A 19,461-nucleotide genomic window follows, 5' to 3' on the forward strand; every position below is an offset into this window, starting at 1 on the left:
AGCGCGTCTCTTGAAGGAGGAGCAGTGCCCCCTGTGCCTCCTAACAAGGGCTGTAAGAAGCCCGAGCGCTCACATGAACTCGATAATAGGATTAATTCGCTTCAGAAAGCCTTCACAAGCCGTTGCTCCGAGGAAACTTGGGTGCTGCCTGCTTGAAACCGGCCCAATGGTTGCTGAAAAGGAACACAATCTCGCTTGAAGCCAGTCCTTCTTCATACACAGTGTGTTTCCGCTGAGGGACACGTTATGCCACGCAGGACAAAGATAAAACGGTCTCTGGAAAGCAAAAAGCACACGTTGTAACAGCCATTTAATCCTTCATGGCACATGAAATCTCTGCATGGGTTACAGGGCTTTGAAACACTTTGCAGATTCTGGCAACTACGTGGAAACCGCAAACTTCTGACATACCTGTTCTTTAATGGGTAGATGCTTTAAAACAAGTAAGAACAACATGGAAAAAATACCTGTCGAAAACAGATTTACAGAATGGAAATTAATTGGTTTCCCAATGCAGTTTTTCAAAGGTGTCTAGGGATAACAGGCAAACAGCAAAAGTTTCATGTTCTTTCTCATCTGCAGTCCTTGGACACACCCGAAACTATCCTAAAACTGCTCAGAAAGTCAATGTCATACCTTAAATTCTTCTGGCTATTTGGTCCAGTGCAGTGAAATAATGCATAAAGCTGCCAGACTGTATTAAGAGAACCAGCAGCATGTAGGTGGAAAATTTTTTTACGAGCATTTAATGAAAAACTGTTCTTAAAACATGGTATTCTATATGAACAACATGGTAGAATAAAGCAAAGCTTTCACATAAGAGTGAAAAATAACTACAAAATAGATCAATTAATTATATGCTGCTCTAGAGCATCCTTAATATATAATGGCATGACTAAATTAATCTTTGTATAAATGCTTACATGTAACAAAAATTAGCAAGACATACTGCATCAAATAATAAAACCTCTGGGGGACATGCTGCTTGCTCTTTGCAGAAAGAGGAGCATGGGCACTGCTCTCCTCTCTCCTTTGACCCTGGCTGGCCAGAGATCAGCACATATTTAACTGCAGGGGACAGAAAGCGAAGGGACAAGACAGGACAGGGTGACAAAATCCTGCAGTTACAGGAGTTACTACACAGTCTCCCAATTTATAAGCAGAACCAGATGTACTAGACGTTTTCTACTCATTACTCCTATGTTAAATATACACAAAGTATGTGCATAATTACTCAAGTTGTTTAAAGTTTGGCATATTGGGATATCAGAGTCCTTTTGAAGAAATCATTTATACTTTGAGGAACTAGTATTTTTAGCTAAAAGGACCTTGCTTTTCACAGGTAATTACACTAAAACATCTGCTTAAAGATTACTGTAATTCATGGATATAAAAAGGAGAAGACTAAAACAGCACAACAAAGAGTGGAATAACCTCTCAGAGCTGGTAACTAAAATTATGATCAGGAGGTAGGTGAGGGAGGGAGGCTTCAGTTTTGAGGTCTGAGGCGTGACGATAGCTGTTAATGATATGCAGGCTAATACAAGGTTGTTTAACTGAACTCGGGATTACAAAAGGTAAGTAATGTGGCTGTTAGGTCAACAAATCCTTTTCAATGAGGAAGAGAAAAATCACAGAAAGGCACAGAGAGAGGAACACTGATAGATCATGTTGAGAATCTTGGCCCAAAGTTGTAAGGACTAAACAATTTATGTTAAGAAAGAGGTGATCAAACTCTTTGGAAATGTAGGTAGTAAATACACATGTAGCTTCAGTGAAAGAAGTAACTCGAGATTCTTCCTAGACACTGAATACTTCCTCCCCATGCAATTTACTGATTACTGTTACAGAAAGAGCATTTAAAAGTATATCTGTTGACATTATTGTTGCTTTATTTCCTTTATTGCCCGATTTCAGCTTCAAAGTTCTTTTGCTGCTTCCAGGACTCCTAGTCACTAGCTAAAACATCCCATGTATACTCCATTCTAATTCAGCACATGGCTTTCTGAACTTCCATCAGGGCATTTATGAAATTTGTACCTACTGAACAAGGCACACCGAGGCAGATCTTAACCATTTGGGCTTGAATACATACATTCTATTAAATATAAATAAATAATGAGCTTTGTAGTGTTCTCTATTTTTGTCAGCAACAAGAAGTCTGTTTTCTCTGGGTAAAACTAGGAAACAGAAACACTCCCTGAAAGCCAAGTGATTTAACATAAACCACACAAGTAAGGTTAAGTGTACCCTGAAACCAGTATTAGACAACTCCAAATATGTTTGATTTCTCCTTATATAGGGAAAAAAGGTGCCTGTGCAGCTTTGGCATTGGCCACTACTCAACAAGTAAGAGATAACAGCAAGTAAGCATATAAGCAGCAAAACAGACATGCAGAGTTGTGAAATAATCTTTGAATTCAAAACACTCAGTTTATTCTGGCACAGTATTTGACCTTTGGAAATATCATCTTCCATCACTGAGTAACTTTAATTTCAGCATATCATTTCTCAATTTATGATGACTTCCAAATGAAGGACTTAAAACCAGAAGCATAGCTCATCTCAAATAATCACAGACTTAAAGTTGCTGTGAACTATGCAATTCTTTAGTTCCAGTTAATCTAATTAAGAACTGAAATATCAGAGAGCTCAAACTTACCATTATGCTTTGTAATAATTGTTTCCTTATCTGTTTCAGAAGACCACTTCCTTTTTTGACATCCTGAACTTCCATTATACTACCAAGATGTGGACGTTTTATGTTTTTATTATCTGTATCACAATTTCTGCTAAGAAGCCCACTCAGGCTGCAGAGCTCCCACTCACAAGGCAAGCAGAACAAGAACGCTGACCCCAGCACCAGGAATTTACAATCTAAATGAAGGGGCAGACAGTGGAGTACAAAGAAACAAAATGGCACTGATCAGCCTATCAGGCAGTGGAATCGACAAACCAATGTCATTGGCGCTTTGTAAGGCAAAGGGCTTTTTACAGAGTTCTCTGAAGAACAGTGCGGCTGTTGTGCAGATTTTTTTATGAAGACCTTTGCTCAAGCTTCAGGAAAAACAAGGAAAAGATTAACGCACTCAGCTGAAAAGCGACGGGAATACTCTTAACAGATGTTGGAGCTGGCATCTTACCAAGGAAGTTGCTGGCAGAAAATAGTTACAGGTTCCAGAGAGCCCTCAGAAACAAAGGCAAGTAACTCGGGCTTTACCCAGAGGAGAAGGGGGAGTCCGAGAAAGGATGCAGAGTTTTAACTATTTTTAATCAATATAAAATAATCTGTGTAAAAACAGTGAAAGCCATGCTGCAGTGAATTGCATTCAGGATGCAAAACGCAGCTACAAAGCCATCTGACAGTTCTTGGATCTGACAGTTCTTGGATGAAGGCCTGTAGAAGCACTAACAGCGTTAGATTCTCAACCTCAGATTCTCAACAAAGGGGATACAACCACGCCAGTACGTGTCTCCAACTCCTCCAAGTCAGGATCCAAGGTCAACACAAACTGTGGTGAAAGCACGCGCACACACACACACACACACACACACACAGAGAATTTTTCCCACTCGAAGAGTAATGGAAGACCACTGCATGCTGTGTACTCTAGCTGATGGAAGCCACTGTCACCAGCTGTCTTACTAACAGCCCTATCAGTTTACGTGCTTACTATCAAGTTTCTACACCAGAAGAGTATACACAGCACAATAAGGCAAACTATTAACATTTAAACCAATAAAAAAGTAGCATTGTTTTAATTCTCATTCTATACAACCTCCATCTTCTTTCCCCAAAACACATGTAAAAATAAGGAGATGAGATTTTTTGAAAGCTCACAATGGACAGTTTCAGAAACAATCTTCACCTCACCTGGGATCCGTAAAGCAGTGGAAAAGCAAGCGCAACAGTTTGATTGCAAACCAGTTCTCCATAACAAAGAGCAAATACAGATAATGTAAATGACATTAAAATAGCTACAGTTCACATTACATGACTGGTCTGATTAATTTTTTTTCTGTCATGACTTATAAAATAACAGTAATAAGAAACAGCACAAAGGCTTTTTCTTAATAAATTTTAATGTTAAGACCAGTTTGTCTGGATAAAAACACAAAGTTACAAGAACCACACTACTGCAAATTCTGCATGATGCACAGTAGTGCTCGCAATATTTCAGTGGCAAGACCATTTGGAACTGTTTACGAAAGATATGTCAAAGACAAAATCTTTGCATAAGTAAGAATGTATGTTACCAGTGAATTTAATATTGTGAAAATATATCTGTCCCACAATGTACACCACTGTAAACAGTCAAATGCAATATTTATGCACATCAAAAATATATGGGGCGAATACTCAATTTAGCATTCAGGCATCAACAGTGAATAAGAGAAATACATTGGTTATTTTTCTATGATTTCATTTCACTGGAAATTTCCTAATAAATCACTTCAAAGGGTAATATTTGTAGTTCAGAACCATCAGGACAACAGTAATTCTGTAAAATACTAGCTTCTGACTTTCTGGTAATAATAGCCCAGTTCTCCTGCCAGTAGATTCAGATGCATTTGGCTTGTGCTCATTGCCCTAGAACATCAGTCCAGACACCAAAAAATGAACTACCACCACCACAGCCTGGACCACATTAGCTCAAACACATCAGCTTAGAGATGCAACATCAATAAAAGGAGATGACACTCTCGAAGCACCTGCCAGATTCTCAAGTATTAAGTATATACACATATGGTTAAGTACAGAATACTGAAGGACAGTGTACCGAGTAGCAAGTTAAATGGTTCAACAATTTTCGAATTACTGCAATAGATGCTTGCATTTCCCCCATTTTAATCCAGGAAAGATACTGCAGTCTAAGCATGTGATTTGATGCTACTTAAAGCTTTGCGATACTGTTATGTATTTGCTTTAAAATATCTACATAAACCCCCCCCAAAAATTACTGCAAAAGAACTCTATCTTCGTAAAGAAATAACACAGACTTGATTTGGTGGCTCTTGTTTGACTGTGCCCTTGCAAAGAAATGTGCTAAATTTTCCTTGCCTGTTTAATAGCATATGCATTTCCTTGCCCTGCAGGCGAGAAATGGTACATGATGAGTCATTTCCTTGATATTATTCCCATAAAAATTCACAGTGACCAATTCTGAAAGAAGAGAGATCTTCTTGTTGTTGGGGGTCTTTTTTTTTTTTTTTATAGTAATTGTGCAATATAAAATTCATACTACAATTTGCAGCTTTGGTAACTTACAGAAAAAAAGATTTCAGGCTCTTTAATTAAAGACCAGGTCAGAATGTCGCTTACACTATACTCTTAGTTTCTGTGCAAACACATCAGATAAGGTTCATCTCTTCTCTTGAGGTCCCGAAAAATTCTATTATTGATAAGAAATTGGCTACAATTTAAATTGTGAACCTATCTGATTTTCCTCGGTACCTTTAAATGCTTCCATCACCCAGTCTTAGTAAATTTTTTACTTACTGTTTCCGTTTAGGAAATCCTGATTCCCAAAGCCCCCCCACCTCTGAACTAAACAGACAGCTGAGCCTCAACAAGTACATCTGAATTCTCAGAGGAGGAATATTTTCTAGATTTAACAGCAACTGTACAATATTACAAACTCAGACACATGAAAAACAATCAGGCAATAGAAAAATGTACAACAGCTTTGGTGTTATACAAAATAATAAAAAAGACTTGACAGCAAGATACGTAGTTCATTATGTTCTCACTACAGCCACTTCATTGCTGACTGTAAGACAGTAATTTACTTTTGATATTCTCCGTGTGGCCTTTCCACTCATGAAAAATCATATTATATTACTACAATATGAACTGTTATGAACACCATAAAGTAAGCTCCAGATTTTATAAAAACATCTTGCCTCTTTGCACTATTGCTTTGTGGCACATTGTCAACAGAACAGCAGTCCAAAATAAAGTGACAACTAGATTTAATAAATTAATATACTTTTTTAAAGATGTACAATGCACATTCGTTTTAATCCAAGGTTTTAGGGTGTCAGGATACTTCTATTTACACATATACAGACCTCAGACAGCATTGATAACACCAGAAAATGCAGATAAAGGACAAGAGCCTTGACTGCTATCTGGATGCTACTAACAGAAGTGAAAACACTGCTGAGAGTATCACTGGGAGAGATATCCAAAGACTGAAGAAGAGTCTATGAAAACAGGACACGTAAAGGCAAAGGGAAGGTCAAGATGTTTAATGTGACCATCTATTCTTGTGAAGACTGAGGTGGAGTTGTTGATGTGCCTTGTTTACCAGACTTCCGTTCGTAATTCACAAGCCGTTGCCCAACAAGGTACCTGGGATTATAGCAAGAACAGTGAGAAATTAACAGAAGTTAATACAATTCTGCAACACAAATCCACTCTATCTCTTTGGGTGCAGAAGTAGCTCTCTCATTTCAATAAAAGTTATGCTACAAGTGATCCCTCCCCCCTTAATGGCCTTCAACCATCCTCATCTTTCTTCTCAACAGTCGGGCATTTTATAATGGAATATAGGCATTTCAGGCTTGTGTTTACAGCTGTAACTTAGTAGTTACACAATAACTCGTTATTGTATAGTTATACAATAACTATACCTACTATTGTATAACTATACAATAACGAGTTATTGTGTATATATACATATAATACATACAATAACTAGTAATGGTGTATATATATAGTTACAGAATAACTACTAGTTATATTGTATAGTTATAAACCAACTATACAATAACTCAGTAGTTATCCAATTCAGACATATATAAGCTGAACAAAGACATGAAATATGAAGTGTGTCTGCATTATTTATATACACAGCCCCTTTGCTGAATGATACTTTAAAAAGCATCGTCGCAGTGCCTGTTGGAGCCACTGCCACTTGAACATCTGGAACAACAACTCAGATATAAAACCAAATGAGAGTGCTAAGAAGGCTGGAAGTTCAAAAAAGAATCTGTCACAATGCAGAACATACACTGAGTAAGAGAGGCTCAGCTCATACATCCAATAAAAAACATCGTGGCTGAAAAAAGTAAATACTGTAAAGGAAAAACTTATACTGCAGCTCAATCTTCGCAGGCTGGTTCTACATGTAGAAGAGCTGTATACACCTATGAATTCTTCCCCTGAAACTTGCCATTTCCATTAAAAAGCTTTTTTCACCACCACTCCTTTTCTCACACTACCACAATCAAGCAACCATCACTCTTTTTTTTTACATTTTAGAATCTCACCAAAACTTGTATATGTTTTGAAATTTGTTTGTCAAATAAAAGGTGCTAAATATTAAAATTAAACTCTCAGCAGATCAATTTATAACAACTCTCAATATTTCTAGATGCTATTAATTGCACATTTACACCAAACACTTAATGTATCAGTCACTTTCTAACATTTAAGATTCAAAGTTTTTTTTAAGGCTTGATTCCTTTTGTAGTCGGTGGAAAGTAAAACTGTTCTAGGGTAACTCAGGACAGGAACACTGAAACTCATTTATTCCTTTTCAATAAAAATAAAGCTAGGGAGGATTAATTGCTGGGGTCCAGAATTTATTTTTCTAAATAAGCAACTCATAATGTAGTTATGGTAACAAAAAATAAGGTAATAATAATAATAACAACACAAAAACAACATAAAAATTGAACAGGATAACGAAAAAAAAAACCACTGGGAAAATTACTATTTTATCAGGCACCTGAGTAATACAGAGTTACTGCAAACATCAGAAAACAATAAAAAATTTGGTAAGGACAAACTATCAAATCAACTGAACATCCCTTAATAGGTTAATTGGAATAAGAAGTATAAAGAAAAACAGTTATGCAGGAAAGGTCAGCAAAACAGTTTTATAAGCAGCAGATGGAGACATTATTTCACTTTCAGATATGTCATAATTATTATATTCATCTGTCCTTCAAGACTACGGAGGGGAGGACAAACAAGCAACCAGTGTCATTTGTGTTTATCTGCCTGAACCACAGATAGAACATTTGCCAAGAACAGTTTAGTCTACTTCAGAGGGACATTTGTCTAGAAAGCATCTTAAAATCCCTTTTAGCCTTAAGTATCTACTACAACTGAACTCAATCTGAAGTTATCACAATTTAAAGTGGAAAAATTAAAAAAAAGCAAACTCCCCCCCCACTATATACTCACTTGTCATTCTTAATATGTTCATAAAGGCGCTTGAACTGGCGGACTTGGAAGGAGAGAATTCCCATCAAAACCACCACCATAAGCAGAAAAGGATAAATCCGGCGCTGAACTAGGTTTTGCATTTCAGCAGTAACTCCTACAAAACAAGACACAATCCTCACATAATCTAACACTGCTCAAGTAACACACACACTTATGCTCCTGCACTTGCTTTTATACTGAAAGTTTTCCATTAACACAGTGAAAATCCACAGTAAAAAAAAAACTGGGCTTGTCAGCTCTTCTTGTTTATTGACTTCTGTATACTTGGTGTCAGAAAAAAGTTGATGTTATGAGAAGACAGGAAAGTGGAAAAAAAACCAACTATATTTACAAATTAATTTTAATACTGAATAAAAACCTCAAAACACTCCCAGTATTTTCCCCTGTTCTAAGCTCAGTATACCTATTAAAGAGGGACTAAAATTAAAGGTTGATTGTCCAAAGAGAAATTAATTAATCATCCCTTCCCCAAACTAGCTAGTTACCTACATTTTTGCTATTAGATAACATGCAGTCCCATACTCTTAAAGTAATCTGCACTTAATTTATTAAAAAGTATAATGCATTGCATTTCTCAAAAAATCTGAAACTTTTAAGATGACACAGGAATCCTTAAGCATTTACATTTCCTAGCAGAATATTTGGTTTTGGTTTTACTTTTTAAAATAACCTAGAAATTGAAGTTTTAGGTCCACAGATATAATTACATTCCCCTAAACCATCAGATGACAAACAGGCATTGCGAAGGTATACATACCTAATAAAGGTACAACCCCAGAAGCTATGATGTACGGCACACACAGGGAAAGTAAGAGAACAGAGATGACGGGTGCTGCCAGTTTACGGATTATGAAGTGTAAATCAATGTTACGAATCCCATTTGCATACACCTAAGAACAAAAAGTTAGAAGGAGAACAGATTAATCATGAAAGCCATGCTTTGAGCTTACAGTAATAATTACAAGGTTTTACACAATTCTCCTTAGGAGAGGAAACTAGTGCTCCCAACTTGAAGAAAACCATGATGGCCACAGTCGAAAAAGGAAAAACTCTTGTGCCAATCTACATGAGGGTTCCATCCAAGATATCATTCAGAATAGTGCCCAGGAGAAAAGCAACTTAACCTGGAATAGTGCTGTGATTTGGCTGCAGGAGTGCAACAGACAAGCTGGGAGATCATTAAACAAGGCTGCATATCGTGGTTTTATGAGTGACCTGGGATTACTTTGTACTATTAACTTGCTGAAAGAGGACCTCGTGTATGCTTGTAGAGCAAATCTATTAAATTTGGTATCACAGACAGAAAACAGGCTGTTACTTTGTACTTGGTTGGGCAGACCAGAACCTCTGCATTTTAAAAGAGTCAGTGCCTGAAGTCAGGGCCTCTACAGTTCTTGAGTTTCTGCAGCTGCTACCAGAGGTCTCAACATGACTAATCATGGGAAAAAACGATTTCCACATACAGCCAGACTACAGCATCTGTCCCACAGCCTGGATGTAACCATTCCCAAGGATGGCTCAGGAGAGTGTGTATACAAGCAGGACCAGGGAGAGCATTCAGAATCACAGAATGGTTTGGCTTGGAAGGGATCTTAAAGATAATCTAGTTCCAACCCCTCATGGAAAGAAGAGCTGTGGTATGCAAAACGTACTCACAGAACTAAGACTACTTTTCTCCAGTGTGATAGTTAAAGTGATTGGGAAATCGTTTAATAACTGGAACTATGTGCTAGACTTAATCAAGAGAGTGACCTTTTGTAGACAGGTCAGGACATGCACCACAGCCATTATGTATAAAGCAGGGCTGAGCAAAAGTTCCTTTCCAAGTAATGCGGACAGGCTGAGCGAACTGAGATTGTTCAGTCTTGAAAAGAGAAGACTCTGGGGGGACCTTACAACTGCTTTGCAATAGCTAAAGAGAACTTACAGGAAGGCTGAGGAGGGACTTTTTACAAAAGTGTCCACTGATAGGACAAGAGGAAATGGATTTGAAGTTAATGGAAAACAGATTTAGATTGGATCTTAGGAAAAAATTCTTCAATATGAAGGTGGCAAGACTCTGGAATAAATTGTCCAGAGAGGCTGTGGATGCCCCCTCCCTGGAGGTGTTCAAGGCCAGGCTGGATGGGGCCTTGAACATCTGGTCTAGTTGAGAGGCGTCCCTGCCCATGGCTGGGTGGTTGGATCAGATGATCTCTAAGGTCCCTTCCAACCTAGGCCATTCTGTGATTCTATGATTAACAATTGAGATACTTTATTGAGATGACAAGCATAGAACTTAAAGGTTGTAATCAAGAAAAAAAATACTTCTGCCAGAGAAAGCAAAGAGGCCACGTGACTCAGCTGCTCACAGGAACTATTCTTGCTTAATAATCGAGGGGGGATGGAAATGGTGTCTTTCATATGCACTCATCTAGGAATGAGGTCATCTCTACAGCTCTGGAGAAGGCAGAAATTCTCTGTTCTTGAGTGGTGAACATAATGTCCAGTATCTGGACATATGTGATTTCAACTAAGGAAAGAATGATGTTTCTCACTTTAACAGAAACCTGATAAAATTGCATATACAAAGACACAGCATTTTCTTGACTTCAGAGGCTTATTTTTGTTTTATTGTAAAATGTATGTTAAAGGATTAGGCTACACAATTTAAAAAGACTCTACAAGACTAGCTGTGTTTTATATAATTACTCAAATTACTCTATTACTACAAGAGTAACTCCATTTTCTGACTCACACGTTGAAAAATAACATTAAAAAGGTAAAATACAGATAATTCACATGGACAATTTTTTCCTACCTGTTCAATAACAGTTTTCAGCCACCACTGGGGACCCATCAGTGTTATGGCAGCGATTATTTTGGCATGCAGAACTCCAAGAGCCCAGTCCTAATATTGTAAAAATGGACTGTTAGCATTAACATATTTTTAAATAGTCTGACATCAAAAAAGCTTTTTAAAAACTTGTTAATATTACTTGTAAGTGAAAAGATGATTACTCTTCTGTTTACACAGGACATTGCTTAAAAAAGGTGACAACTGTGAGCTCCTAAGAAGAAGAGGATGCTCGCAAACTTAACTGACATCTGTAAAGTACTTGCCTCCCTGAAACTGAGAAAATCAGCTACTATTAAACCAAAGGCAAATACAAAACAAAAGCATTACACTTACTTAAAGCAAGAGCCTAACATTCTGGTACAAACTAATTGATACTAGTAATGTTTACCTAGAAATAAGTTATTCTGATTGCTTTAAGAAAAGAAGAGAAACAAGATACAAAGATGCTAACAGAAATCAAGAGGCAAGGTGGGTTTTTTTCATCTTGTAAATTTTAATTGTTCACAAAACCCTACCTGATCTGAGAAAAGCTAAATCAAACAAAGTAATGCTCTTCACAGAAGAACATTATACTATTCAGAGGAAAATTTATGCTTTAACATATTCCACAATTGTTATGGCATGGAATTAAAAGAACAAATAGAACTACAGGCTTCCTTTCTGGATTACAGATATTTGTATGAGACTCTTCAATCAACTTCACCAAAAACAGAATGCAAAGTACAGGCTAACAAGGCAGAATAAAGAGCTACAGGACTTGTAGGACTTCAAACATCGCTTCTTTAACTTGTGACTGAAGAAAACCGAAACACTACTATCTCAACATTTTGTATTAATGATTTGACATCTCCACTTAAAACTAGAATGATCCTAAAGAATACCGAAATTTCATTGAGAGTGTGTATCATGACCGAATGAAAACTGTGTACGGAAAAAAAAAAGAGCCAAACCTCTCGCCTCGTAATTGTAGGCAGAAAGCTTTCCAGAAAGGTCCAACAGAATATGTAAATACAGTGATGTATGTACATACAGCTATACCAGCTTCTGTACTTAGCCTCACAAATATGCTACTGAAAAAAAGTGTCTGTCTGATCACTGAAATCCAAGGATCCCCTGGTGTCATTCCTCAAAGTTCAGCTTTTCATATTTAAAATTCCTAAGCATATCCTTTTGGTTTAAATAATCCTCACATCCAGACGCTGTCTTTTCTTCTGCCACACAGAAATATACTTATGAAAAATGCTCCAAATCAGCATGAAACAAGAGCTCTCAGACATTTCTTTACTTAGAAGTAAGGAGTATCAATAGCAGAACAAGAATGGGAGCAACTGACCTGCCAAGGATAGAAGAGAGGTGTTTGATCCAAAGGAACTCTCAAAGGTGCAACAATCACCAGTTCAAACAGAAGACCAAGCAAAAGTGGAACCACGCCAGCCAGCAGGATAGCTACTATTAATGTTTTCATTATCTAAAAAAGAAAAAAATAAAGACATCTGTTTATCAAAGGATTCTTTTTGTTTAAACTTCAAAATATAACTTAAACTAACCAAATATATAAAACTGGAGAGAAAAAAAAAAAACAAACTACACAGACCTTCTAATTCATACCTATACACCCCAGAAATGATTTTTATTACATACACAGTTTTGCAAGTTAAGTTTTCAAGATTGAGGCCTATTCCATGCCCCCTCCAGTCTCTTTATGGTGCCTCCTACTGCTGTCCATATAGTTTGAAAACACAAAATCACCTTTGACTGTTATCAGTAGGGAATACTGTCCAATGCACTTCATTATACTGAGTATTTTTACATGTTGAAAAATTAAAGATTCTTTCCAAACCCACCAACTTTTATCCACTGAAACCCAAATCTTAAATTTCACTAATTATGGAATATTTCTAGAATTCTCTTAATTTACATGCATCACCCAAAAATCAGATACAAAACTCCTCTGAATAATTAACATGATCAGGAGAAGGGACAAAGGACAAGTCATAGAATCCTAGAATTGTCAGGGTTGGAAGGGACCTTAAAGATCATCTAGTCCCAAAGCCCCCCGCCATGGGCAGGGACATCCCCCACTAGACCAGGTTGCCAAGAGCCCCATCCAGCCTGGCCTTAAAAACTTCCAGGGATGGGGCTGCCACCACCTCTCTGGGTAACCTGTTCCAGCGTCTACATTTTGGTTCTGAATATTCTTAAGATTTCCTAAATGAAAATGATGGATGAGGTATTTGTGAAGTGTGATAATACATAAAATATGCACTTACACTGCTCTTCTGTCTATAACAGTTCAATAAACACACAAGTTTGTCCATCATCACATACTATTATTTATGCTCTGAATGTTTAAAATCACTATACTTAGGGAAGAAATCTACTAAGAAATCCTCAAAACCAAAATAAAAAGCTGAGCCATAAATTTGTTTCAGTGTTGAGAAGATGAACTCTTGGCAATAAAAAAGGCTATTTCATTTAAACATATTAATTTGAACAACATAAAAATCTGACATATCATAAAGATCTGTCTGAAAACGTACATCAAGCCACTTTGTAGAGACGTTCATCATCATCTATCAGCTTTACTATTCTTTTTTTTTATTTGACAATGTCAGATTGTTAAATTAGTAGCAGTTAAGCTTCCAGGTATATGTGAAAATGTAAATGTATTTGAGGACACATCACATGTGGGATAATATAAGGCATTATATTAATTTTTAAAGGAAAACAGGAATACATACACATATCCATATATACACAAACCTGTCTACTCTGACTGCTTAATATTGTGCTAAATGGCACGGTTAGCTTACACATTAGGAACGTAAGCTACAAAAGCTTCAAAATGGTCTGAAGAGGAAAACGTAGTATGCATTACAGAATAAAACTGGCATGCAGAAATGAAACAATTTTTGTTAGTTACTTTTTCGAGGATTCAGTAAAAATTTTTCTCAAGACTCACCATGAGCGACCATTCTCTGACTTTCTGAAAAATCACTCGACGACCCTGTGGCATCCAGGCAACCAGCACTGTCACTGCTCGGATAGTTAACCAACAGACATAAAGACCACAAGCAGCGGTGTACAGTTCATGGATTTTAGCGGTCCCCGTCCAAAATGACATTAACCATCGGCCAGCAAATACTGAAAATACAAACACTGTTACATAGAGAATTGCTTTTTGATGTATTAAGGGAGGATGCCTATTAAAAATATACTTCTCAGATTTATCACTAAGTATGAATGCACAAATAGTGTTCAGCATAAACCAGTATTTTGGTACCATATCCATAAGACATGAATGTGTGAAGTAGTATGTAAACAGCTACACAGATGATGCCAAATACATGCACAGAATTCCCGCCACCTAAAATTTTGCTGCGTCAGCAATATGAACTACAGCAAAACAAAGCACTGAATACTGCACCATTCAAAGCCTAAACACTAACCTTCAGAACTGCAAAGGCAATAATGGATTAGTGCATAAGCTTGAACCTAAATCTTAGGAGCTATATTTGAGTTATTTCACTGCCTTACGTAATTTTTCAAGACTTACTGATGGGGCTTCTGAAGCTCTCTGACAAAAATGGGAGACTTGTTTGCTATATTTCATTTTTAATGTTATTTCTATTCACTAGTATTATAGTAGAATTAAAACCATCAGAAAATTCCTAACTCTTATCTCAAACCATTATTGACTTTAGGGTCATTAATACCAGGAGGTAAAAATGACAGAGTACTACAGTAGCCAGGTTTTAAAATTCAAATGAGTTTACATGTCTTAATTTATTTCAAATTATTTAAAAGAAAATAAAACCTACAAAGTGCTTTTGACTTGCTTAAAGTACCTGTATTTAGGAAGTGGCATGTGTATCACTTCAAAGTCTCCTAGTGACCTGCCGTAACATCTTCTTCAGAATATTTAATTAAAGAAGATAGCACAGAAGACCTGGTAACAACCTATACATTTCCCTTCTCTAAAAGGTAAAGCAGGCTCAAGAGCTACAGTTCTCTTTTTCTCCCAATACTACTAACAAAGATTGTCTCAGCACTTGGAGCCCTGCCCTTAAAAGAAAATTATTCTACAAGAACAAAGGCAATGGAAATAACTGTCATTTAAATACAAGAATTATCTCTATTAATTAGTTTATTAAAATTTGATGATGTACCATCAAAAAGAGACATAACTTTCCATGTTTTCTCCTTTTAACTTTAAAGAGTGGTTTCAAAACATCTGCCATCGTTGAGCAGGGCAACATTCCAAGTTGTTTTTAATGGCAATTTTACAATAACAGACTTACCTGGTAAGGTAAGGCAGATAAGACTTGCAATCAGTAATGTTATGCACATGAAAACAATCAAAAGAAATATCTATAAGAGGGAAAAAAAGACAAACAGTTTATAAGAAAGTTATTTAACCAAAATTAATGTTTGAATCCAGAATGACTGAAGTTTGTTTTGCTACATTAAAAACAAAAATAAATCTATTGCTCCACTGACAAGAACAACAACTCTCTATTAACCCTGAAAGGTTTCTTGCTCTGTAAAGCCAGATAAGCAAGACAGTGGTTGTATAATAAGGAAAACCTTCCTCAGAAAGTTCTTACAGATGCCCTCAGGTTTATGTGATCAGCAAATGATAGCAAAGCTCCTTAGTCCAGATTTACACTTGTCAGAGAATTGTGATGTATTTGGCTTCTTTAAGCATTCAAATATCTCAAGCACCATGTGCTATGAAGTTCTGTTGCACTAATCATCCAAGCCACACAATGAGCAAGCTCACTATGGGAAAACTAACGCCTTAGAATACTGAGAAAAATTTAAATCTGTAACACACTTCTTCCACAACACCCAATTACTTGCCAGTTGACAGCCACATACTGTTTTTCATACAGAATGCTCTCTTTAGGAATCCCAAATGACACAAAGAAAAAAACCAGAGTAGCTGTCAATTGGACCAAAGGCAAAAAGAGCAACACATCCTTAGGAACCTCGAGGAACATGTGGCATGACTTGTTTGGGACCAATACTCTCTAAATAGTTACTTAGGGAACGCTAGGAAAAAGTCACTCCACGTAGCAATAAACAATACATGAAGGACTACAGCTGGATGAAGCTCTTAAACTCCATACATGGCTGCTTCTTGGATCAGTGAGCAACAGAACATACAAGAGGAAGAGCAACTCTTGACGTGGACCTAAACAACGCACATAGTCACTCGTATCACAGAAGCACCACTGACAGTGACCACAGTATATTCAGACTCCAAGATGTTGCAGGGAGAGTCCTCCTCTCTCCCAAATCCACCATAATAATACTATTTCAAAAAAGCAAACTAGCTAAAATGAGGACATTTATTAAAAGAATATTGAAGAACAGTCAAAAAGAAAAATGCTCACAGGGGGTGCATTTAGATATACTGAAGTGAAGGTATGTTGCACGTATCATATTTTCACTAAAAATAACACTATAAAACGTCTTACCTGAACTGTCAAACATATGTATTTAATGCCTTCTGCATATTACCTCAGTTGTCAGCTGGACCAAGTTTCCTGTTCCAGCTCATCCTGTGTATGTTCTAGCACAGACATTCATGCTAAGAAGATGTCCTGGGTTTAGCGAAAAACCCAGTTCTGTTTAGTGATTTTTATTTTCCAGTTTCATCTAAAAGGCTGCACTTTCTGAAGTCAGCAGCATGTTTTTGCAGACACTGTGTGCTACTGGCAGTGATAACACCTGATGTTGACAGTCACTGCCTGGCACTGGGATGCAGAAAAGGCTCTTCCTGACACTTATTCCTACAGTGACCAAGGCCACTGCTGGCTCTTGTGTGCCACGCTGGGGATGCCGGGTAGTGAGAAGGGTCACAAGGAAGTAAAAGGTTGCACCTCTGGGGGGTAATAGACAGGACAGGTGACCAACGAGAGTATTCCATCCCATATACGTCATATTTAGTATAAATTGAGTGATCACGAGAGTTTCGTCCTTTTTCTGCAATGGCCGGTGTCCAGAGAGGACTCCATCTGACCTCCTGCTTTTGATCCGGATCCTGAGTTCCCGAATCCAGCTCCTGTATCCGCCCCTTTATCCAGTTCCCGCTGCCGCTGAGCCTGGGGCTGCCCCAGTGCCTCCTGCTCTATCTACAGTTGTATATAGTTCTTTACTTTTATCATTTCACTGTGATTTCTATTATTGTTTCATTAAAGCTGTTCTAGTTTTTCTTCTCTAACCTGTAAGCCTCTCTGCCTCATTCCCTTTCCCTTCCCGCTTGGCAGGGGAAGAGGGGGTTAGAAAGCATCTGTCCATGTTAGTGGCCGGCCCAGCCCTAACCCACGACAGAAGGGAAGAAATAAGCAATTGCCATGGAAAGACCACCGGCACCACTCCTTGTAGCAGTAAGCGCATAGTTAAGCTAGACTAAATTAGTCTCAGTCAGAGTATGCTTTGACTTCCTGTTATGACCAAACTGAGGTAACAACAGCTGCTATGAGAGCAGAAGCTTCCTAAGCCTTTTCATGCCTGAACAGAACACTGTGACAATGTTGTACCTTGTGCACTCCTGTGGAGAAACATGTCAGAGAGTAAAAAAAACCAATAGAGGGCATCAACTCTGCCCCTAAGTCCTGACATCCAACTCCTGTAAGCTCAATAGTTGTAAAATCCTAAAATACTTTCAAATTTGCTTTCAGTTCTACTAGGTTGAGATTTATAGGGAAAAAAAACCAGCCACAAACCACTTTATTTTGTACATTGCTATGAGAATTCTGGTCAATTCAGCATTTTAAGGAAACTTTAGATGTGATATTACACTGTTTTAACTTTAGCTGTTACTTCCATTCTTGAGGTATACCTGAAACCATGGCAAATGAGCTGTGTTTAAGTTGATATTTCATTACTTCACGGTTTTGGAAACAACAGAACCATTTACCTAGTTTGACCTATACATTATTTTAGAAAGTTAAGTATTTGCCAGCGACATTTCCTTTCTAATTGTAAGGACCTCAAACTTTCAAGTATTATAACACCTTTCTGCATTTAATATAGATGCAACAGAAGTTCTCCATTTAATTTCTTAATAAAACAAAAATATTTAAAATACGCTTTAGCTACAAGACCTAAATATGCCCTCTTGAAAGTCATGCCTTGTTAGAGACACTCCTGAACTACCTGTTTGTTGAGGTAGGTTATTATATTTCTCACCATTAGGAGAAATTATTAGGAAAATAAGACACGAACTAATAGATCATACAAAGCACGTACGAGTTCTATAAAGAAAGTGGTAATTGAAGGTCTTAAGTTACAGGCTCAGAATAACCACAAGTTCACTTTAGAAAGATGCAAACTGTATAGAAGATGAAATAACATGACTCACCACTTGATTTCTGATAACAAGTGAGCCACATCTTTCTTACAAAAAAAAATTCCACTCTTTCTTCAAATGTCTTTCTCTCGTTTCTCTTAATGTGATAGCTATACCTACCCTGAGCGGGAATTTTAAAGGCCTACGATAAGGCTGGAAACCCACAGGTCCTCCTTGTTGAAGTATGGCTTGATGGGCTGCATGAAGACCTTCTCCCACAACTGGAATGGCGTTATTATTGCGAGCATGCTGGTTGTTAGGCTGCTGGTTTGCATTGTTTTCATTCTCTTCCTGGTCACCAAGTAGGTAAGAATGGAGATCCCTGGAACAATCAAAATTTCTTTGATATGAATGAAAATCTTACAGAAAGAGACCTACTGAAAATGAATACAAGTTGTACAAAATTTATACAAGAGTACAGGCAGAATCTCGATAAAAGTAAAACAAACCATTTCCTGATAATGTACTCAATGTCATCCTACACACAGAACTCAGAAGAAAAATGCTCGTGTGGATGCAGATTAGAACAGCGGGAATAATGTCACAAATAAAAATCACTTATCTGTTCGACTGCTTTAAAAACAACATCTGGTACAAAAGTTGTTGTGCATATAAAAGGAAAATTACATCAATATTTCAGTTTGAGAAAGCAGGCAGCTCAACTGACAACTTTTATTTTACTGGTACTAAACTCTACTGGAAAGAATCACCTTTAAACCTAAACTGTACAAGGACAGTACTGTATTGCTATATACATGTTTTCAAAAGTAGAGTTAGAGTCTTTCGAGAATAATCTAAATTGCTCAAAATACATTCACAACTTTCTACAAACATCAATCCTAGAGAGTAAATCTACTTTAAAAATGCTTCCTGCATAATATCATTAGCACGTAGATATTTATTTAAGTAGATATTTATTAAGTAGATATTTATTTTATTTAAGATATTTATTTAAGTCCTCAAATCTAATGTGAACATTGAGAAATTAATTTTCACAGAATCACAAAATGTTGGGGGTTGGAA

At 37.1% G+C, this 19,461-nt stretch overlaps 1 protein-coding gene across 1 annotated transcript; it reads right to left on the minus strand.

The window, feature by feature from the left end:
* Window positions 1–5,643: 5,643 nt before the first annotated feature.
* Window positions 5,644–18,760, minus strand: LOC104280533 (E3 ubiquitin-protein ligase MARCH6; the record flags this gene model as incomplete). The annotated part of the gene is made up of 8 exons (XM_009878206.1): window positions 5,644–6,355; window positions 8,198–8,333; window positions 8,997–9,129; window positions 11,040–11,129; window positions 12,412–12,546; window positions 14,041–14,222; window positions 15,380–15,449; window positions 18,559–18,760. Coding segments are annotated over 8 exons (1,039 nt in total), but the record flags the coding sequence as incomplete, so codon positions are not given.
* Between the last annotated feature and the right edge of the window lie 701 nt (window positions 18,761–19,461).

The sequence above is a fragment of the Apaloderma vittatum genome, unplaced genomic scaffold (assembly GCF_000703405.1).
Source record: "Apaloderma vittatum isolate BGI_N311 unplaced genomic scaffold, ASM70340v1 scaffold27971, whole genome shotgun sequence".
NCBI lineage: Eukaryota > Metazoa > Chordata > Aves > Trogoniformes > Trogonidae > Apaloderma > Apaloderma vittatum.